The sequence below is a fragment of the Sesamum indicum genome, linkage group LG12 (genome assembly GCF_026168435.1).
Source record: "Sesamum indicum cultivar Baizhima isolate 11 linkage group LG12, ASM2616843v1, whole genome shotgun sequence".
Lineage (NCBI taxonomy): Eukaryota > Viridiplantae > Streptophyta > Magnoliopsida > Lamiales > Pedaliaceae > Sesamum > Sesamum indicum.
The window spans coordinates 10449998-10473451 of record NC_142668.1 but is presented as its reverse complement, the minus strand read 5'-3'; the positions used below and the strand labels follow the sequence as shown (position 1 = coordinate 10473451).

Here is a 23454-nt window from a genome sequence, read left to right as displayed (position 1 = left end):
CGTATTGATAAACGAAAATATCTTGTAAGAGGGGTTGTAATAAGAAAAGTGTATGGTAATTAGTGGTAATTAAGTATGTTATTGTAGGGGCTGCTACATTCAAACTCTATCAATTACATTAATAATTTGTCTGTAACAAATGAAAGAATAAACTACAAACTATTATATAAGTAGATTGACAGCTACATACATGAGCTTCAAATTAACTCAAAACCTTTGTCAGATGAAATTTTTGGGGATTTCTTTTTTTCTTTTTTAAAAAAAAGGATGCTACAACTTTTTTGAAATAAGAGCGATGGACTATTATTAATTGAAATAAATTGATGTCATTTTAGTTGGATATCAATATCTAACATCAAATAAATTAAATCTAACCAATACCTACTTTTCAGTAGAAACAACACCTACTATAACAGTAGAAATAACATACCCTCAGATCCAGTGATGCATCACATGCGCCCTTCATGTTTCTTGGGCTTAATTTTACATCTTATTTATAAACCGTTAAATCTTGCTTAACATATATTTAATAGTTGAAATTTTTAGAAATCAAATCAACGATTATATTTCATTAAATTTGAATTGAAGGTCTAGATTTAATGCAAAATTCAACTGTCCAAATTTCACCTAATTTAAATTAACTATCCAGATTGAATATATAAAATTTTATCATATTTTATTTACTAAATATGAATGAAATAATTAAAAATATTAAAAATTACTTTTAAAACATATTGTCTCCTTCCCCCACCACCAGCGCCTCCTCACAGCCTGCCCCTCAAGCCTCCTCCCCATCCGCTTCCTCCACGATGGCCTCTTTTGTGCGCTCGCCCTCGCCTCCTCCTCGTCCACGCGCCTCCCCTCCTTCCTATTTGCTCCCAATCCCAATATAGAACATTACATCGAATTTGGCACCCTCACACCATCCCAATGTATAACTAACAGAATAGGATATTCCTCGCTACCCGAAATATCTCAATACCCTTTGCGCCATGGTATCCAGCTCTATATTTATTTTTCTCATATCAAATATTGCATCATCATGATAGCACACAACTCGCCATCAATTTCATCCTATCATCGTTAACCATTGAATATGCCCAGGTTAGATAAGTCATATTTTTCATCTCAATAAATTATTCACGTTTTATCAACTCCATAATTCAACTTCAGTCGACACTCATCTCAGTGTATCATCTGCACATTGACGACTTCACAATTTTATTCCAGTCAATCATCATATAGAAACGCGTCACAGTCATTTACAAATACTCCGTCATTTATTTTTATTTAACAACAAAATCAAGGTATTTAATAATTAATCACCATACATATATATGTAGTATTCTTAACCATAGGCACAACCAATAACGATCATTTCACAAACGACCATATAATTCAACTAAAAACACGATAATTTTTATCAAGTTCTCATATTGACAAGTAGATACATATATATAGATCCAATTAACTATACTTACCTCAAATTTCAAACGCGATTACGTTAACAAAAGGAGCAACTTAACCCTCTTCTTTCTCCTCGCATCCTACAGTAAATTATAGTATATATAATCAAGACATTATAAACATCGTAAATTTTAAATAAATTATATTATATAATATTCGTATATTTTCCACCCAACTTTTAATATATATTTATATCAATGTTCAAACATCCTATTTATTTTCTTTTAAATAACTAAACTTCCTATATATATTTAATTTATCGACCAACTACCAAGAATTCACTTAATCAAAACCTTCATGTCTTTTTAACTATCGTTCTTCATAACATCCCTAAATTGAATTATCACGGAGATCTCATTCTCTTTTTAATAACCATAATATTTCTCAAATATAATTTTCTAATACTTCTTAAATATAATTTTAAAATATTTCAATAAATTTTCTATCAATTTCTCACCACTATAGTATTTAATTAAACACCGATATATATATATATATATAATTATGCATTTGGTTAATAAATCTAATGAAATTGAGTAAACCAATTACAATAATAATGAAATATAATAAATCTAATAGTTTAATTAACCAACTATAACAATCTTAAATCAAATATTATATTTAATTACACACTAATTTAAATAGTTAAACTTATAAAATTTTTAAATTAAACATTATACCAAACAATATAAGTTACATTTAGCAAATGAACTAATCAAATAATATAATTATATAAATTAATATAAATTAAAATGACAACTCTCTTACCTGTTCGATAAATCCGTAAGTGTATGTGTGATCTTTCAATTTGTTTAATTAGCTTCAGTTTTAAGTCTTATATATGTATAATATAGGGGGGGGGGGGGGGGGGTAGGCGGTGGTGATTATCATGGCCTGCTGGCCCAAAATTCATTACTTACCCTTTTTTTTTGTTTTATTTGATTTTTTTCCTAAAATTTTTATTACATTCTTCCCAATTTTCTTAATTGATATAATTTGCTCTTAAATATAATAATAAATTTAAATTTTAATATATTCCATCAACTTATAATTTATTTATAATTAAATTTAATTTTTTTAATAATTATCAATTAATCTCAATTATGTATAAAAATGTATGGACATCACTACACTCCCCTTCCAATGAGTTTTTGTGTAATTATAGTTGAAAAATTATATTTAGCACCCTTGAGGTTTGCTTCTATCTAACAAATGAATCCTTCGTTAGTCAAAATATTAACAAAAAAATTAAATTAAAATTAATATTTATCCTTGATTAGCTTATTAATGACTTACTGCATATCAAATAGTTTTTTTCGAACTAAACTATCCTTATAATAGTAAAAATATATTTCCTCACATACATTAATGTGTGAAGATGTATGAAGATAATTTGATCATAGAAAAATTTACTTGACCTACAATAAGTGTAATAAGTCAATTAGGGATAAATATAAAATTTTTTATTTTTTTTTGTTAATATCAGCAAATTTGTTGAATTTTAACTAACAACAGGACTTATTTGTTAGACGAAAATAAACTCCAAGAGTATCAAATGTAATTTCTAAATCATAAAAAATTTATATATAATTACATCAAATCTCACGAGAAAAGAGTATATTATCCCTAATTTTTTTTACTGGATGAACGATGTTTTGGGACTTTGTAAATAAAAAAACAAATGATGAGAAGCCCATTAATGCTCATTAAAGAAAAAGGTGGGTTGAATGTGACAAAAATACGAGTGTCGAATAAATGAAATCCTGAAAATGAAGATTGGAAAGGCCCAATGGACTGGGAGGAGTCCGAGTCCATGACGACGAGAATTCAGATGCTTCACTGATATCGACAGTTGCGGCTATGGCTTTGGATATTGGCCTCAAGTTCCGTGAAGATGATGATTCTTTGGACCCAACCTAAACAAACTCTTCCCATCTTCACACTCTTTCTTTTAGCTTTTCAACAAATTAAAAGCATTTACGGATTTTTATGATCTGAATATGCAATCTACGTCATGGCACACTTGCTACTATTATCCTGTTCCTAATCATCTCTTCCCCCATCATCTCCATTTTCATCGTCCCACCAAGATTACACTCAACTGTAAGTCCCGGTGCACGAATCATAGCCTCCTCACACTCACTACGGCGCGTAGTTGCATCAAAGAACAAGAGAAGGAGCGGATCCATCAGTACCCAGATTACGTTTCTTACCTAGATCAGGAAAACCGCGAATTCTTCCAAGAATCTTGTTCTTCTATTGAAAATCCGGAATCCCAGTTTGGAGGTGGTGAGAAATTGCGAGGATTTGGGGTGGATAATTCGGCGGGCATTGCATCGAACATGGGGTGGGCTAGTTTGAAAGCGGCGCTGGGACAGAGGATTAATCTGGAAGGAATCACTTGCGCCGTCGGGATTTTGTCCAAGGACAAGCAATTGGTGATCCCGCATGTCAGTGTGCCTGATATAAGGTATATTGATTGGGCCGAGCTGAAAAATAGGGGTTTTGAAGGTGTGGTCTTTGACAAGGACAATACGATTACTGCTCCTTACTCTTTGAACTTGTGGGCTCCCCTTGGATCATCTTTACAACAGTGTAAATCATTGTTTGGCAACAACATTGCGGTATTCAGTAACTCTGCGGGTAACTTTGATGAAGCTCACTTGGAAATTTGGTTTCAGTTTCCTTCCTAGCTAATTGGTTTGTGTTTGCTTCCGGTGAATTGCTTTAACGTGCCTGATTCTATGAAAATTTCAGGATTGTATGAGTATGACCCTGATGGTAGAAAAGCTGGGGCTCTTGAGGATGCAATTGGAATCAAAGTGATTCGGCACAGTAAGTTTTGCTTCCGCACTTGAAAATCTTCATTTTTGTTATAAATTTGTGTACTATGGATGGGCATTGCAAATTAATTTTGAGGATGCAATTGGAAGATTGGAATTAGATTTTAGCAAGTGTTTAGACCCATCAATGGTTCTTTCTAATGTGTTGGTTCTTGCTTTTATTGATTGAAATTATTCTAGAGGTGAAGAAGCCCGCCGGAACAGCTGAAGAAGTTGAAAGACACTTTGGTTGTGAATCCGCTAGACTTATCATGGTAAGGTCCTATATGGTGATTTATTCTTTTCAGTGTAGTGTTATTCTTTTCTTTTCTTTTCTCTTTTTTTGGGATTTCGGATGTTTCATCAGATAGTACATGGCTATGTGAATGTAGGTGGGTGATCGGCCATTCACAGATATTGTTTATGGAAACAGAAACGGATTTTTTACGATACTGACTGAACCATTGAGTCTTGCAGAGGAGCCTTTGATTGTCAGGCAGGTTGGTCTTCAAATCGTCCTATTTTCGTTAATGAATGTTGTGGAACCTGTATGGTCATGGATGCGCATAAATATTGGCTTCTTTAGTAAAGAATGGCTTGAGAAAATATAGTTGATATTGCCTTGCCCCCGAACTATTATGGGTGATTGGTATGAGGGAATAGGTTAGGAATGGAATGAGTATTCCTAAATGAATCCTAATTCTCTAACAGATGCCCTTTGCTTCTAATTGTTTCTCCAAATGAATCCATGCATAAGTGAAGAGAGAAAATTGTTTCAACGTGAAGGGTGATGGAACTGGAGGAAAAATGAGATGGCCATGTATTAGGTAACTACTCTAGGCCCTTGTTTTGGTGAACCTTGGAAGCAGAAGAGTGGTGATAGTAGGATAAATTGGAAATTGAGGTGTGAGAGGAGACGCAGTGACGGAAACTACAATAGCCATGCTGGGGGCAAGAGTAGGGGGAAAAGAAATGGGAGAACAGTTTCCGGTTAGTATGACACTATAAGTTTATCCAGGTATTATTATTTTTTTGCTTGGGGGGGAGGAGATATTTGGGGATACACGCTTTATGACTACCTGTATATCATAAAAAAAGAATTGAATTTGGTTTGTAATATCTCTTTATACTGAACCCTATGTTCCTTTAGAAACTTTGCGTCCTTAATAAGCATCTATTTTACTTCTGCCCGTTGTTGTTCATCTGATTTCTACGTTACAGCTTTATGGAACACTTCGCTTCCCAGAACCTACGTTTTGTGACATATTATTTGACAAAATAAATTTTCTGCAGGTGAGGCTACTTGAAGTGGCCATTGTTAAACAATGGTCCAAGAAAGGCTTGACGCCAATCAGTCACAAGCTTGTTTTAGACCCAGTGAAGTGTGTGAAGGATGTACCACTCTGATAAATGTCCTTTATCACGAATGATAAAACAAATACTTTACTAATTATTTATTCTTTCTTCTTATGCAAAGAAATATTTTGGTAAAACTGTAGCTACATGCTTAGATTACGATCACCTATGACCTATACTTGGGTGTCAATAGGTCTGACCACCGTTCATGAAAATGAACGCTTATGAGCTATACTTGGATCTCAATAGGATTATCCGAGTAATCACATAATCGAATATGCATGCTAACGTATATTCAAACATTGAGTTTTTTGCCTATCTTTCTTGGTTCTCAAATTTTATAGATGATCACAGGTGGAAATTGTAGATGATTATGGATGAGAGTGTAGTGATTATGGATTGATTTTTATAAGCTTAGTTATTCATGCATACAGACCACCTTTACTTGCTTTGATTGGGACGGATATCTCACAGGATCCGGACTTTTGTATAGCTTGTGTTTAATGGAGTGAGCTCGATACTAAATGTAATACAGGTTGATTTCTATCCCACCCCATAAGGTTGGATTGACAATCAAGTGAAACCCACCATTCCATGATAAATATTCGGCTGATCCTTTTGACCTCTTTTCTTGATGTTTGGTCACTGTACCTAATAACCAAATCTTTCACAACTTTTTGACCATTGAGAGCTGTCACTTTTTTCTCTCTTTCTTTCATTGTCACAGCCTCCAAGTCCGAGCTTGGCTTCCTTCCTTCCCAAAATCTAGTTACGCAAGTAAATTTCTTTTTCATATTTTGTATCCATTCTTATCTCACTTTAATCTGTCATCGTCTAATCACATCATTCCAAGTAAAGGAGGCTACAGAGTATAAATTCAACCCGTAATCTATACGGGTTGGGCTCCTTTAAAGCCTTATTAATATGGGCTTGGGTGAAAAATCCAGATTTCTTTAGAGAATCAAGCCTATGTTTATGGCCTGAACCTGTACTGTTTCATATGACATAAATATTTCATTACAAGGCCTTTGAAATTCTAATGTATTACTCAAACATTTTCTAAAATATTTAGTATATTTTAATCAGAAAATCCGACCTTCCCAACCAAAATTTGCAATTACAATGAAAGATATGTTATAATTTTTGATAAAAAAAATATGAGATGGATTTTCAATCTACCATTTGATAGATTCGTTCTTGACGAATTTATCTATTTTAAATTTTTAATGACCCTCACTTGTGGTACTCAGAAGAAGAATATGGTTCATTGTATCATTTAATACATTCAAATATAAAGATGAATTCAATCAAAATGATCTTATACGTTGACTTTTTAATGTATTAATAATATTTATGAGTCGATCATAATTGCTTTAGATAGCTCCTTTTCATTACTTGGAATAATTATTAATTCATATAGTTATTTCACAAATTATTGAGGACTATGTTCAAAGGAAACAAAAGAAAACAAGAAATTATTATAGATATAGACTACATATCACATATCTCTATATAGAATTTGAACTCACAACTTTTTTTTAAAAAATACTCACAAAAAGGAGATTTAGAGAGTGTCTGCAAAAGTTTTTACTTTTATATAAATAATTTTTGTAGAAAAAATTAGTTACAGTAAAATTAAAAGCGAGTAGCATTTGAAAAAATTAAAAAGTAGATAAAAGCTAATTGGGTAGGTTTTAAGGAAAAAATTACTTCTAAAACAAGTATAATAAATTAAAGACTGTTGTATTTTTATGTGTTTAAAAGATACTATTTTAGCTTAATTTTTGCACTTATCTTTTGATAACAGCAATAATAATTTTTTCTTAAAAAATAACGAAATTTATTTTAATGAGCATATTTCATATTTGTCTTTTATATTATTAATGTAATTGTTCATTCATATAAAATAAATAAACTTGTATGATTGTTATTTTTTAATTAATTATAGTAATTTTAATTTATATTTTTGTATGATATAAGAATAATATAAAAAATGAAATACAAAAATTCTAAAATATTAAACATGTGAGATTATAAATGTTGTTAGTGATAAATTATTCATATTATTTGAAAAATCTAACATCAACTTTACATGAGCATTTCTCAAAAGTAAATTAGAAATGGTAAATTGAATTAAAATTATTATAATTAGACTAAAGTAATTTAAAAAAAATTTAAATTTATTTACAAAAAAACCCAAAACAGCTAAAAACACGTTAAGAGGTACTTATAACTTTTGACTTAAAAGTATTTTTTGTAACATTTCTAAATACAAAATCTAATATCCCAAATAACTCAAAAGTAATTTTTTAAAGATAAAAATTGAATTTTTTGAAGCTCTCACAAATACTCCCTTCAAAAATCCCCGAATCGAATTCCAACTTACCTCAGCATCAAGAAAGTTGAATGTAATTCAATTATTTTGCAAGCTAATGAGAACTTCAATAAACCACCCCCCCCCCACCCCCCCCCCCCCCGGCACACACACACACACTATTATGTGATTTGATGAGCAGACAGCTCAACTGAATCAAAATAGGGCCATAATGCACTCAAATTCTAGTTTGTGGTAGTCGACAAAAAGGGTGAATTATGAAGCATTATATTACAAAAAAATGATAACTGTTTCACTTATGGTATCATCATATTTTGATAATAATTCAGAATCCATTAATATTTCCTAATATACAGAAACAGGCTGGCTACTTAGCTGTCTCTACTATTCACAGAGAAAGAAGCACTGCTTTTAAGTTGCACTAACAGTCAAAAAACACCAGAATTCCATAATAATAATTCACATCTCTTCTCTGCTGCTGCCTGGCCCTGCCCCTCATTTACTACCACAATTCAATGTCCCCCTCTCTCTTTTTTGTGCTTCTTCACCTACTTCTCTGCCATTGCAGTTACTCGGATTCAATTCCAATACTTACACTTCATTTCCATTTCCCTCCACCAGCTTATACAATGCCAAGTCTATTATTTCTTCAAACTTGGAGGTCCACATGCCTTGAATAGCTGTCGAACAAATACGATATCTTTAATAGGAGAAATTAAAATGGCGAAAAATATGGATTTCAAGAAGCCCACCTGGTTTCTAACAAATTTGGGCAGCGGAAAACTCACCTTGATCCAAATATTTGTAAGACCTGCGGAGGAGTTGATGCAAACTGCGAAGCTGGTCTTAGGGGAGTTTGGTCAAATGCCTGCGGCATAATTTCTGCAAGAATAAAACTTAATGGTAAGCATGCATGCAGGAAGTTGATATACAGACTTCTAAAGCTTGAAGTATATTCGAAGAGGAAGTTGATGTACAAACTTTTCGAAGTCGGATTATTGTGCCTAAGTTTGGTACGAAATTGTTGAGACAAAAAAGCAAACATACAATAGTTACACCACCAAACACGCATTAAGAACTGTTACTGTAGCCTGTCCCTAGAAACTGTAGTTAATTCTTACAAATAGGTGTCAATGGTGTTAGTGGAATGAAGAAAGACAAAGGGGTTAAGTCAATTAGCTATTATGCGTGAATATGAATACTAACACGGTGCTATGGACATAATATAATATAACAGGACAAGGACAAGGGAAATGGTGTTTCTAAAAGTTATAGACATGATACGACTGCATCATGACTATTCAATATATACAAATATTTTTTTTTACTGTATGCCACTACCAACATATATATACACATGCCGGAGCAAGTATAGAGACAAAAAAAAGTTCATGTTGGTATTAACACTTGAATTCTACTAGTGTGATCTCTGAAGTACAAATTTTTGGGGGAAAAGCTCTGAACTTTGACCCAAAAAAACAAAGCAAAAAGAAAAAAAAGAAAAGAAGGAAAGAGAGGAAAAAGTGAGTTTAGATGAAGTAGCACTATTCAAATACAGTAAAACCTCTATAAATTAATAACCTTGGGACCATGAAATTTTATTAATTTAGAGAGATATTAATTTATCGATAAATTAATATTTTATTAATTAAAAGAGAGACTTTTTAAATTCAACAAATTTAGTACATATGTATTAAAAATAAATGAATTCATATATGTTTTATTGATTATATTCATGCATCAATCAATTCTTTGTAACTAATTAAATATATTTATGTACAATATCAATTCATTGTATACAATTAACTATTATATTTATAGACGCATGTATCAATTCATTGAAATTACTTAAATATACATGTTTACATTAATTTGTTGCACTTAAATAACTATTATAACCAATTAAATATATTCATACATGATGAATGAAACATATACTATATAAATCTCAATATGAAAATAAAATAATTCATAACAACCCACCATGTCTTCTCATCTAAAAGGTATCGTAAAATCATCCATGAATGATCAAATGCGTAAAGCATTACAAACTTCATATTTTAGCAAATTACCATAATATTTATAACGGTAATATTTATGAATTATTAATTTAGAATTTTAATGGGACCTAGTATTTATAAAGGAATTTTCTGAAAAATTATTATCTTATTATCTTATCGAATTTGATGATTTTTTACAAAGGCCCAAGTCGGGACCGAAAGATTTTATTATTTTAGAGAGTTTATTAATTTATAAAGTATTAATTTATAGAAGTTTTGCTGTAGTTTATTAAGAAAAAATTTGTTAGTGCTTTAGCGACTCGTATACTTTTTCAAATACATGAGAAAATACCTTCTCTAAGTCTGAAATCTATTGGACACCTTATCAGAAATGTTGGATGTTTTTTTATTTTTATTTGATTTATTACCACGTATATTAATGCTGGACATATGTTCAATACAACATGGATGATATTAAGTACAATTAGCTTAAAAACATTATTAAGAAACTGAAACAGATTGAAGTCACTACTAGTACTAGACTTTAATTATGTCGGAAGTTATAGCTCCCTACATGGAACTTTTGAGGCTAACCATTCGAAGATTAAAGAATAAGCTCTTCAATAGGCCATAATATTAATTAAGCAGATGTTTGGGTAAGCTTATTTAAAATCTCTTGTAAGCTCATTAATTTTATGTTAAATCTTATTCTAAAAATAAGTATTTGAAGTGTTTGGAGAAATGACAATTTTATAATTAATATAATTAAAATTGAAGGAATTTATTAATATCCTAAAAATAATTGGGAACTCCTCAGTGATTCCAAAGGAGCTTATAAGTTCTTCACAATCTTATTATGGATCTTATAATCTCTCTCTAAAAAGTTCACCAAGATATTTTGAAAAGCTTATAAGCTCACCCAAACACCCTCTATAAGTCCAAAAATGAAAAGAGAAAACTGTTGAAAGAACCCTTAGTAAGTCCAAAATGGCTTCTTCTAAGCACAGCTTCTTAGTTCTAATATGTGCATCACCTAAAGTAGAACACTTGCTAGCCCATGAAAATTGCATGTGGTTGTGGACAAATACCACCGAAAGACATCAGGAACTTGTAATGAATTGGTAAAGGAAGTTAGATTGTTTTCTAAAAATGTTTATTCAAGTTTCCAGTTCTCCCATATCCAAAGATACCGTGTAGAGATTTTCAAATTGCAAGGTCTTCACAAACATGGAGATGTTCTTTTCAAGATAATAATAAAAAAATTTTCTCAGCATAACATGCAGTGTGAGATTTAAATGACAGTTTAAATGCACCTGCTATGCATACAACTAACCACATACCTGTTCACCTGCTTATATTTACTTCTGGGCTCTCATAACTCTTTATATACATCTCTCCCACTTGCATCAGCCTCATCACTGAACACTCTTTCTCCTTGTTTTATCCTCTTGCTGGTTTTTCTTGACAGCTGACAAAGATGGAGGTGAAGGGAAGTAAGCACGCATCTTTTCTGCTGTGGACTGCTTTGGCTGCGTTGCTTTCACAAACCTTGTTCGCTCCTGTCATATCTGCAGCCAACTTTGAGGATCAGAAAAACTATTACACTCCAGACCCAAATGCACGAAGTCCTCCCCCAGGTTATTTTCTCTCTTGCACAGTATCTCACACACTTTTTAACACACATGATCATGCCTAACACGCAGAATCAAGTTTGATGTTTCTATTATATTTCGGCTCGTGGAAGGTTTGAATGTTAAAACCCCTGAATCCACAAGCTCAGTTCCATTTTTAAGGGAAAAATGTCAAGCAAATAAAAATCGAAAACTGTCTTAGCTCACTGTAACATGCTGAGCTAACATCTTTGTTTTCTGGTCACAGTTACGTACACACCTCCAGCACATGGTTCAGGAGGTCACCATGCAACCCCAACACCATCCCATGGAACACCTTCACATGGAGGTGGCAGCTATGGACGAACACCACCTGCCAACTGCGGCCCCCCTAGCGGAGGGCATCACCGCCCCACTCCATCCCCTCCCACTGGTGGTGGTGGTGGATATTACCATCCACCCCCAACCTCAACCCCTACTACACCAACTATTCCAACACCAAGCACCCCAACACCTACCATCGGGACTCCACCTACCATCGGGACTCCACCAACCACTCCCATTATCACTCCCGGAACACCGACCACCCCCGGCATCACAATACCATCACCGCCATTTCCATTTGATCCGAACTCTCCACCTTTTACTTGCATGTAAGTATGATTATACATATGAAACAGAATGTCAACTATAAAAGGGATGACACTTAAATTGTTTTGCCCTTGTAAATTGCAGTTACTGGAGGAATCACCCTACACTGATATGGGGTTTGTTTGGCTGGTGGGGAACACTTGGCAGTGCATTTGGGCTGACTAGCGTGCCAGGTTTTTCGCCTAACATGAACTTACTACAGGCTCTTTCAAACACTCGTACGGATGGCCTTGGAGACCTGTACAGAGAAGGTACAGCTGCTCTGCTCAACTCCATGGCTCACACCAGGTTTCCTTACACAACCAGCCAGGTCAGAGATAGTTTTGTTGCAGCACTCAGCTCCAACAAGGCTGCAGCAGCTCAGGCACAGCTCTTCAAGCTGGCTAACGAGGGCAGAAACAAGCCCAGAGCTTGATAAACACTAGATTTTTCATGATAATTATCAATAGTCTTATATTCAGTTTGGGCCATGCTGGGTTTCCTACCTAATTGAGGTTCTTTTGTATGAGATTATATGTTTATTCCACTGTATGTTACCAAATCAAGATGGATACAGACTTATCCTTTCTCACTTTAAATAATATTCAAGATTTTGTTTTTTGTTGCACATTAAAGAGAAAGACTTCTAGTGTGAAAAAGCAGAAAACTTCCATCTCTATGTTTGTCGGGATCTTTGTAATCAATATGAGTAAACAATGACAAGTATTTTTGAGAAACATAAAAGGACAAAGAATTCAAAGAAGTGAGATAGACACAGGCCATCCACATCAAAGGTCCAGAGGAATACAGAAAGTATTCAGCTTAGAACCAGAGTATAAATTTGTTGTTGGTAGTTTTTACTCAAAACCTGAAAATTAGAACTTTCAAGTCCTAGAACTTAACAATTGCAAGCAGATGCACTGAACCACTAGAAAGCTAAAGGTGACAAAAGGTTTTCATTGTAGACGAGCATGGACTAAGAAACAGCATCGTGATGTATGTTACCAGTTGGTCCAGTTCCGACATAATGTTGAGAAAGTGAGAAGATGATCTACATAACAAAGTAATGAGGCAGATATTAATCCACATTAAGTGCCCCTACCTACCATCAAGTTGTATATTGACATTAAATGAAAATTTCTCTCTACAAAAATCATTCCTCAGCTCCCTTTATATACTAGAAAACCAAGTACACAAATACATATTCATGCTAGTACGTACCAAGCATCCAAGAGAATCAACTTGTCAAGCCACTCTATCCCTCTGACTTCTTTGCATTGTCAATTTAACATCAAAAGACAAGAATAAACAGAGAACAGTCTAGTGTTAAGGTCCTAGATCCACTTAAGCATCTTTTAAATTGTTTTGCCATCCATTACTATACCACGATGGATGAATGATGTTACTTGAGACAATGAAATGCGTGTGTGTGCATGAAAATCAACTAAAAAATAATGACCAGATGTGGGCCTACCCAGCTTTACAATATATCAAGATACAGGCTGCAACAGTTCACATGATGCACACTGAGACTTATGATTGTAGAAGTAGAAACATAGGTGATTTATTATCCAATAATCTTATCAGAGTTTCATTTGTGCAGAATCAGGGATAATGGGACTCAAATAGCACAAGTGGCACTCACATTGACTTGCTTAGCCTGCATCAATCACCCTCCAGATTTTTGAATGACTGAACCTTTTTCCAAACTGATGAAGCTGAAACTATTTCAGCTTCAGAACAATAATGATTAGAGGCTTATAAAGATAAGGAAGCAAATAGATTTTGTAAGATTTTCGTCATGTAATCGAACATAGGGGAGAGTGGTTAAGAGAAAGGCTTAATGTAGAAAACAGTAATAATATAAATCACATATTATCTCCAATTTATATTCCTAAGACTTGCATTATAGTTCACCAGCAAACTACCTTCATCTTTTTAAATGTTATGGTCCTAACCATTGTCCGACAACCATAATCAAAATCATCTGGATTAATTTGAAACTACAAGAATCAAGAAGAATTTAACTATACATACAGATCCACACAAGCAACAAACACTTCTAAATTCTAATTATAAATGAATTGACAACATATGACAACTACATAGAGGAAGTTGCAAATAGTTTTGCATCCAAGAACAGACTGTAGCATACGAAAATGTCCACAGACTAGATTAGTCATTTCAAATATGAGACCATTTCAAAATTGAACTATTAAATGTTAATCAACATATTTGTCCCTGAAATAAGGAACATACAGGCCGTAAAACTGCCAAAGCTGGGAGCTCCTGATATGCTGAAGATTATCACCTTTGATCTTTGAAGAGGTAGTTTATTACACTTTGAAGGCTCAAATTGCCATCTTATTTTCTCCAATGCTTCAAAAGAGCATGGTTCAGAAGCGCAATTTCAAGGACACTCAACTATAAACTAGCTGCATGGCAAGATATGGATGAACCTAACGTGACTGAAGTTCCATAGTCTAATTTTCAGGGCATTTCGTGTTAACGTAGCTCTTTCTCACTGTCTCAGAAACCATTTCCACTGTAACAAATGTCGTAGAAAATGAATAGGAATGAAGAATTTCTTTTCTTTATTTTTACCAAAAGTATTAAGTAAATTAGTTCCAGCCTCAGTGGGGAATAAATAAGGATGTTATTTCTTTATTTTTCTTACATTCTTTGGGAAATATTTACTTTTCCATACTCACTGGGATTTAGTCAAATCACCCAACCAGTAAAAAGTAATACTCACTGCAGCAAAGTAATCATACAGTAAAAAGGAAGATATACATACTCAGAATCAAATTGAACCTGGATGGGGAAACACTTAAACAAAGAAGATATTTTGTTTCAAAAGAATGAAAAAAGAAAAATATATGCAAGAGAACAGCTTTCTGGAGGTATTTAACATTTTGCCGCCATTGAAAGCCTCTAAGGTGCTGGGATACTTTGCAATTTACGTGCTAAATTGCAATACATAAATGGATCCCTAGCTTTTAATATAACAAATCTTTTACGACTTCGCAGATTACTCACCTTCCAATGCTTCATATTGATAATAATACATACACTAGTCTGAGGACTCCTCTGTCAATCAAGCATTCACTGAGAACAGTGTTTCAAAAGTCAGCAGCTACTCAATTGCAGCTTCAAACCCGAGTCAGTGTCCAACTCCTGACTAAGATATCTCTCATTGACCCTGCCAACAAGAAGGATCCAGTGACATACAATGGAGCCAGCAAAGATGTGATTTCAATTCAAAGGGGCCATCAATCTTCAGCTTCTTCCTTCCACATTCCCGTGTTCTGTTCCTTGAATTCCATATAATATTAGTTTGTTCTATGCGTTTCCAAGTAGATCAAAAGTTCTAAAGTTCTGCATGCTCAATACCATGTACCTTAATTATTTTTGGAGCGATATCAAAATTTCTCACAAGTAGGGATCTGTAACCATGCATTTTATCCTGCTCATCTTTATCATACTTAGATGTAATCAAGGACAAGTTGTGAACTGCTTATCAACTGAAGATGATAAGAGAGAAGTATCAAACCTCCACCAATAGCCCACAGCATAATTGTGTCCATGGACATGAAAAGTAAAACTTGAAGACATAGAAAGTAATTTCGCTTGGGACAAGATTAAAATGAAATTGGATTAGTAAGTTCATATTATCATCCAATTAGCAAAGAATCATTTTTGCCATTTGTTAATGTACTCAGATTTTAGCATAACTCGGTAACAGTTACATCTTACATAGAAAAATGCAAAATGGGTATCATGTTAGAGAGTTCAACATCAACATGGAAGAGGAATATCAAAAATATTTTATAATAATGAAGTCAATACATTGAACGACAAGTGGCTGGAAATTTCAGGTGAACTTGCTAATAAAGAAAGAAACAATAATACGCATAGACAGACACCTGATTGAACTCCTATAATTTCATCTTCATGGCTTGAAAGAGTAAAGGTGGTATTTCTAGACAGATGTTACAGGATACAACTAACTGCAAAGTTTAATGTCAGCAAAGACATGGTGGCTGGAAAATACTTGCTAATTGCCCAACCAAATAGATGGATTTTCAATAAGCTACTGTAAAGAAATCCAACGTGCTGTTCAAAGACAGATAAAACTTCACCAATTTTGGTAAACAAAGAGTCACAGCTAGAAGACTTTCTACAATGAGGGCAGGCAGGTATGTGTAAGTTCTTTTGCAGTTATATCAGACACCATTTGACCTACATCATACAGAAAACCAGATGAACTTCTGCCAGATTCCCTCACCAAAATGGATAGACCAACCAAAATCTGTGAAGATGTGTGCATAGCTATCGCAAAATTCAAGTTGCCATCTGTTGGACATATATCACTTTTTGGTTCAGGTCATCCAAACTGAAATCTTCTTTGCAGGACAAGGAAAATGCAAAATGTAACAATGTCATTCGCTCATCAGTTCAAATGAGATTCAAACCAGTCAAGGATCTGCTCGGATTGCAAGCTAGTCATTTCATGATAAGCGAATGCAAGGTTCATTTCCTCTTGAATATGATTTATCAATGATTTATCTGGAAGAAGAATATTTCTCTCCTCAAGAGCTGTTTTCCATGGTATCGCACGCCCATCATCCCTCATGTAACCATTCTTGTCAATAAAGCCCTTTTCCTGAAAAACATTGAACAACTTTGCCGACAAGTTTAGATCAAGACCCGGAATTCGATTGGCAAAGAACTGAGATGTTAAAGGGAATTCCGTGCATTTAATTTCTGCAACATTGATTCCCTTCTCCCTCATAACTATTAGATACTTTTCTATCTTCCTGTTCCTAGTTTCATCTTTGGGCATGTGCACGAAAAGTGTAGGTGGATAATCCTTTGTTATGTCCAAATGACTATAAACTCCTTCAGCAATCATTAAAGCAATACCTCTGAATGGAAACTCTGCCGCAAGGACAGAGACAAAGTATCCACCGGAGGAGGCACCCAATGCAAATATAGGCAGCTTGTCTACCTTTTGCTTGGTAATCCACCACTGAATTATATCTTTAACAATCCATCTTTCTTCCCCAAGTGACCAGCAAATTCCTTTACTCGACACGGCAAGTACAGCAAATTTTCTAGCCAAAGCATGAAGCACAATGAGCCTCTCTTCAGGCAAACCAACACAATTTGGGCAATTAGGAGACTTATCCCAAAAATTGACTGCTCTACCATTACATCCATGAGCCAAGAAAAGAACAGCCTTAGGCGAGTCGGGTATCTGCCAGATTAAATCAGTACCATTCCTCAATTCTACGGTAGGATCTAATCCAACTAAAGATTCAAAGCTACTCCATTTTTCGTTCATAAGATCAGACATCAAACTGGACTTATGACCATTTTTCCCCAATATCAGCAGCAAAGCAACCAGTAACAAAATCAGAAACATAAAGAAAACTGGAAACTGAACATTTCTTGTATTCCTGGACTGCTTCAATAATCTGCTTCTGCCTCCAAGCATGGCTGGAAAACATAAAGTACATCAGGTTTCCACATTAAACCTCCAATACAAAACTGAAGTGCTGGCCAATTCTACAGGCTTCCTTGAAGGGAAACAATGCTGCTTCTTTCACTTTTGACTAAAAACAAGAAGAAACATCACAGCACATTTAAAGTTTACAGGCACAATTAACATCACATACATAAGCCCTTCCATTTTTTGGTGATATCAAACTAATCACACGAATTAAAAGAAAAACAACGATCGAAGAAAACAACTTCATAGATAACCTCACCACGCTATTATGACGTTTCTACATTCAAAGATGTTCTAGTATTTGAATCACAATCAAATTTAGTCCGAAAAATTTCAAATCTTGCAGGCTAAAACAACTACTTAAACTAAAAACAATCAACAATAATACTAATAAACTGCATTAACGCAGTAACAGTAGACTGATTATTCAAATTACCTGAAATCACTAACAAATCCTAGGCTATGCGGAATAACCTAGTCGATCCAGATCAAAATTCTTGAGAGGTTTTTCCTTTTTTCTTCTTTGGTTCTCTGATTTCTCTGTGTGGAAATCTTAGTAGGGGACAACGTGAAAAACCCACCTTGATTTCAGTTATAATAGTTTTTTAGAGAGAAAAAAAAACAAAAAAACAAAATCTAGCCCGACCCGCATCCAATTACTTGAATCCAGATCCACCATTACATCATAAATTTTCTAATATTAGCTCTACTTATATAAATACTCTTTGCAAAACTAGTCACAGTGGTACGCAATACTTACACACATATAATCATATAGATATGACACGACACAAATTTTAAAAATACAATAAATATATGATTAAAAGTAAAGCAAGTGATAAATATGACTGAGAGACTGAAATAGTGGGATAAATATATTAATATATTGATTGTAAAAAGATGACACAGACCATTTAAATAAAAAATAATTGTACTGGTACTTAAGGGTATAATTGATAGTTTAAAATTTGGTGTTGCAGTATAACAAATAATAAAAAAATTCAATTTTAGTCCCAAATTTTAATTTCGTTAACTTTCTAATGAAAACATCATAATGTCTCCCAAATTTAATAGAGCACGTGTCATGCACATGATATTTCCATCATAAATTTAATAAAACTAAGGCTTGGGCCTAATACTGCAATTTCTTTAGAATTATGGGATGCAATATGATAAATTCAAAAATAGTGATATTAAAATTACAATTTTTTGAAAATTAACGAACTCAAACAACATTTTAAGATTTTCCTTTTTCTTAGCATTGAGAGGGTGTGTAGATAAATTTATTTTCAATTAATTGATTCATTTTACAATGTATATTACATAAAAATGAAATATAATTTTTTCTTTTTGTAAATGTAGGTTTCATTAATAAAACAAAATCGTACAGTACAACAGTGTTCAACTGATGGTTTCTCCCTCGACAGGCCAAGGGATACGTCATAATCTATATAACGCACATGAACTAACAGAACAAAATAAATTAACACTGATAATCCTCTATCTAATATCTTCCACAATTATTAATATTATTTAGATTGTGTCCTACCAGACTTGACTGAATCCATAGAATAAAAGTGCGTCCTCGTACCTAAATCCAATAATTCGATTCTAAAAACTCCTCCCGGGCTTCATCCACCCCTTTTGCCATCCCTATAATCGAAAGAATAAACTTAATTTATTTAAACTTTTCAAATCCAATTTTTCCTAGCCAAATCTTTAATTTTATCTTAATTTATTTTTTAAAATAGTTATTTTTATTTGATGAACTTATAGATATATAGCGAAATAAAAAAACAAATAAACTATAAAAAGTTAAAAAAATAAATATTATCATCGATCAAATCGAGCTTGTGAGTTGTAATTAAACTATAGAAGTGAACAACAGTGATTTTTTAAATAATACAATTGAACTTGAAATTTTGCTCAAACTTAATTTATTAAATCTAGAGAATCGAATTTAAATTAGATATTATTAACTAAATATTAAATATCTTAATTTATTTTTGAACCTTACACATATATCTAATTTTAATTTGATAATTAAGGTTTGATGAAATAGTGTCACCCAAAAATATAAAAACAATAATGTATAAGTAGGCTGTTTCTGACTGTAATTGGTTCTCCCACGTCGTACGCATACAAGATGCAACGCAGGATTCCTTTAACTGTGTGCTCTTCTCTTTACCTGAAGCATGTGCATACAATCTTCTGAACATATACCCGTCAAATCCCACGTAGAATTACTGGAGAAAGTGGATATTTTTGTCCGATCTTCCGATGATTCAAGATCCCTGATTTTCAGGTGAATTAGATCAAACTATGTGAATAATTGTGTGATTATATATGCTGAATTCTGTGTTTCTCCATGGCCCATGTGTAATTTTGAGTAAACTACGGGTTTTACTTGCATTGCATCACAAACAGTTGGATTTATGATTTAGAGCTATGATATTTTGTGGGGCTGTTTTGACAGTGTGGCATTGTACGTGTTGAAAAGAACTCTGCCGTGTTCTTGTTTTCTTTGAGGAATTTCTGTTGTGGTAATGTTCCTGATGTTTGTGTTGGTCTGTTGAACTGCTGACGGTATAAGGGAAGTATTTCAAGTGTGATCTAGTTTTTAGTTGCAAAAAATTTGGATCATGGGTCGGGGTTGTTGTTGTAGTTAAATTGAATGTTTTGTTTCTCTAAATTGTTGGAAAGTGATAATTCTATGTGTGGATGATGACAGTTGTTCCCTTGTTTGATCTAATTTTTCTCAATATTTTCACTTCAAGATTGAAGGGCCTTCATGATTTTGTTTCAATATGGATAAATATAAACCAAGGAATATCTTGATTACCGGGGCTGCTGGATTCATAGCATCTCATGTTGCAAACTGGCTGACACGGAATTACTCGGAGTATAGAATCATTGTTCTTGACAAGCTGGATTACTGTTCGAACTTGAAGAATCTTGATCCCTCTCAATCTCACCACAACTTTAAATTCGTGAAGGGCGATGTTTGTAGTGCTGACCTTGTCAATTATATACTTGCGACAGAGGACATAGACACAGTTATGCACTTTGCAGCACAAACACATGTTGATAATTCATTTGGAAACAGTTTTGAGTTTATTAAGAACAATGTTTATGGTACTTGTGTACTTCTTGAAGCTTGCAAATCTTTCGGTCATATTAAGAGATTTATCCATGTGAGTACTGATGAGGTATATGGTGAGACGGATGAGAATGCTACTGTGGGAAATCATGAGGCTTCGCAGCTTCTCCCTACAAATCCCTATGCTGCATCTAAAGCTGGGGCTGAAATGCTTGTTATGGCATATGGACGATCATATGGGCTGCCGGTTATAATCACAAGGGGGAACAATGTTTACGGGCCCCATCAATTTCCTGAGAAGTTAGTTCCTAAATTTATTCTCTTAGCCATGAAAGGAAAGCCCCTTCCGATTCATGGGGATGGGTCCAATGTCAGAAATTATCTTTATTGTGAAGATGTTACAGAAGCTTTTGACACCATACTCCATAGGGGTGAGGTTGGTCATGTTTATAACGTTGGAACAGATGAGGAAAAGAGAGTTATCGACGTGGCAATGGATATTTGTAGGTTGTTTTCGTTGGATCCATCTACTGTGATAAAGTTTGTGGAGAACAGACCTTTTAATGACCAAAGGTATTTCCTGAATACCCAAAAGCTGAAACGTTTGGGATGGTCAGAGAAAACTAAATGGGATGATGGTTTGAAGAAAACCATGGAGTGGTATGTAAGAAATCCTGACTGGTGGGGAGATATTTCTGCGGCATTACTCCCTCATCCAAGAATGCTTTCTTTCCCTTGGATACGGAAAGATCACATTAAAGTTGGAGTTAATGAGTCATCTCACGCACGACAGAGTTCTGATCAGGAGCAAATAGGTTGTAGGGAAAAGGGACCAATCGCTTTACGCAAAAGCCGACTTTGAGAATTTTGATGTAGAACTGGGTGTTTAGCAACCTTTTCCAGAATAAGACAGAAAGAAGGTGTAAATTACGCTTCCTTGATCATCTCAGCATTTGTAAATTTCAACCATTGCTTATCCCCATGGCTGCTGCAGTGACATGAAGTCTACTTGATCTCGGGATAATTTGGCTGTGAAGTTTTTGCCTGGGACTAGAATACTTACTGCCTAACATTTGTTTGATGATAGCGCTGGTAATCTCTCTTCTCCAACAGTGCAGAAAATGTCTCTGTAGCAGTAGTGTTTTGGTTAAACTAAGCTGTGTATAATGTGCAATTGACAAAAATGCCCATGCAGGAGCATTCCTTTTCTTCAACTCTAGCAATACTGACATTGGTGTTGGATTATTTCTGGTTGCAGGTGAAGGGCTTATTCTAAAGCTTTGAGACCAAAAACATGCAGGATTTTTTGGATATGGTGGATATGCTTGTTTTGCTATGTTGATAAAGTACTTTAATTTCCTTCAGAGAAACCACAGCATCCATGAGAGCGGAGCAAGATAAAAGAACAAACTAACCAAGTTAAGGGAACGTGATTCAGCACGAAAGCTAATCAGGATGAATGTCTTATATGCATTAAAAATATACAAAGAAAGGAGAATATCCACCGATCTTCCTAACTGAATGCATTTATTTAGCATGTATATCTTGATGTACCTTTTAATTTTTTATTATTTATTTTATGTATTCTGAGCTGTGAGCATCAGGGGACAATGCATACGTCATTCCACTGGGAGAGGTAATTTTAATTCAGCTCCAGAGAAGAACTTAGTCATCTAGACCAAAAGATAGGATTCATCTTGACACAACTGATCCTGTTTTGGTTTATGAGCCAAGTGCTCATTTTCTTCCATAGGTTGTAAAGTTTCTAGTTGAATTGTTTTTGCTTGATATGATAGCTGTATTGAACTCAAGGTTCTTATGTTTAAAGTCTTTATTAATACTGTAATATCTGATGGGACTCTTGGCTTAAACGACGACACATTAGTTTATTATGAATTGTCAGCTGCAAGTTTTGATAGCTGAAGCTAAGATTTCAATTATGACTTTGTAGTTATGAGTCCTTTCCTTTTCCCTTATTTTTTAGTGGAATTCTAATTGGACCGGCTCTCATTTGATATAGCAAACTGCATGTTCAGTTGCTCCCCTTTATCCATAGGTGAAACTAGGTTGAATAACATATGTGGGCAGCTGGAATTCCAAAAAAGAAAAAGTTGATTATTTTGCAATATAGTTCTATCTGCCTTTCATTTAAGTATTCGTTCCCTTTTGCCTATGTATTGTATCGTTGATTAAAACTGACCCCTGAAGTTCTGTATTTACTTTTACTCCAAGTGGCATGACATCAATTTTCAGCATTCGTTCGTCCAAAAAATTGCTGAAGATATGGAGGTGAGCCTTGGCCATAATTACATTTTTCTGTAACAGTGTACCATATCCTGCTGCCATGCGAACTTTAGTTTGTTCTTTTAACATCTATGTCGGAATCTTGTTATCTTTTAATATTATTATGCTAGACATGATTGGTGATTGGTTTGTCCAACTAAATGCTTGAAGGGAAGTGGAAATCATATGATACTTATTTGTTTTCTACTATTACCAGTTGATTATCATGGGGTAATAAGTCAATGTGATAAAACTAGTATTTTGGGAATTGATACATAGACATGCAGGTAATATGATGCTTAATTTAGATGGACTATCGTAATTTGTTTTGGAATG

General features: G+C 34.0%; 4 protein-coding genes and 1 long non-coding RNA gene across 8 annotated transcripts; 3 read left to right on the top strand and 2 right to left on the bottom strand.

Moving 5' to 3' along the window:
• The first annotated feature begins 3294 nt into the window (after positions 1-3294).
• LOC105165573 (haloacid dehalogenase (HAD) superfamily protein) lies at positions 3295-5965 on the top strand. The gene is made up of 5 exons (XM_011084630.3): positions 3295-4110; positions 4225-4302; positions 4491-4564; positions 4682-4789; positions 5583-5965. The coding sequence occupies exons 1-5, from the start codon at positions 3468-3470 to the stop codon at positions 5694-5696; spliced, it is 1017 nt and encodes a 338-aa protein (XP_011082932.1). The 5' UTR covers positions 3295-3467; the 3' UTR covers positions 5697-5965.
• Positions 5966-8227: 2262 nt separating this feature from the next.
• Positions 8228-9493, bottom strand: LOC105165574 (uncharacterized). Its single transcript, XR_016063096.1, has 3 exons — positions 8962-9493; positions 8769-8862; positions 8228-8660 (listed from the first exon to the last, which is right to left on the bottom strand). It is a non-coding gene; the product is annotated as an uncharacterized LOC105165574 (long non-coding RNA).
• Positions 9494-11345: 1852 nt separating this feature from the next.
• Positions 11346-12848, top strand: LOC105165575 (protodermal factor 1). The gene is made up of 3 exons (XM_011084631.3): positions 11346-11617; positions 11859-12243; positions 12326-12848. Exons 1-3 carry the CDS (start codon positions 11458-11460, stop codon positions 12654-12656), a joined length of 876 nt encoding a protein of 291 aa, XP_011082933.1. The 5' UTR covers positions 11346-11457; the 3' UTR covers positions 12657-12848.
• Positions 12849-16026: 3178 nt separating this feature from the next.
• LOC105165576 (secretion-regulating guanine nucleotide exchange factor) lies at positions 16027-18331 on the bottom strand. Of its 2 annotated transcripts, none has more exons than XM_011084632.3 (2): positions 18172-18331; positions 16027-17722 (listed from the first exon to the last, which is right to left on the bottom strand). In XM_011084632.3, exon 2 carries the CDS (start codon positions 17718-17720, stop codon positions 16674-16676), a length of 1047 nt encoding a protein of 348 aa, XP_011082934.1. In that variant the 5' UTR covers positions 17721-17722; positions 18172-18331; the 3' UTR covers positions 16027-16673. The 2 variants fall into 2 exon arrangements, with proteins under 2 accessions (XP_011082934.1, XP_020550434.1); XM_020694775.2 differs by having other exon boundaries at positions 16027-17838; positions 18172-18322.
• A 1515-nt stretch (positions 18332-19846) lies between these two features.
• Positions 19847-22759, top strand: LOC105165578 (trifunctional UDP-glucose 4,6-dehydratase/UDP-4-keto-6-deoxy-D-glucose 3,5-epimerase/UDP-4-keto-L-rhamnose-reductase RHM2). Of its 3 annotated transcripts, XM_088876760.1 has the most exons (4): positions 19847-20040; positions 20513-21755; positions 21830-21927; positions 22094-22759. In XM_088876760.1, exon 2 carries the CDS (start codon positions 20543-20545, stop codon positions 21695-21697), a length of 1155 nt encoding a protein of 384 aa, XP_088732886.1. In that variant the 5' UTR covers positions 19847-20040; positions 20513-20542; the 3' UTR covers positions 21698-21755; positions 21830-21927; positions 22094-22759. The 3 variants fall into 3 exon arrangements, with proteins under 3 accessions (XP_088732886.1, XP_011082935.1, XP_088732885.1); XM_011084633.3 differs by having other exon boundaries at positions 20513-21927; XM_088876759.1 differs by having other exon boundaries at positions 20212-21927.
• The last annotated feature ends 695 nt before the right edge of the window (positions 22760-23454 follow it).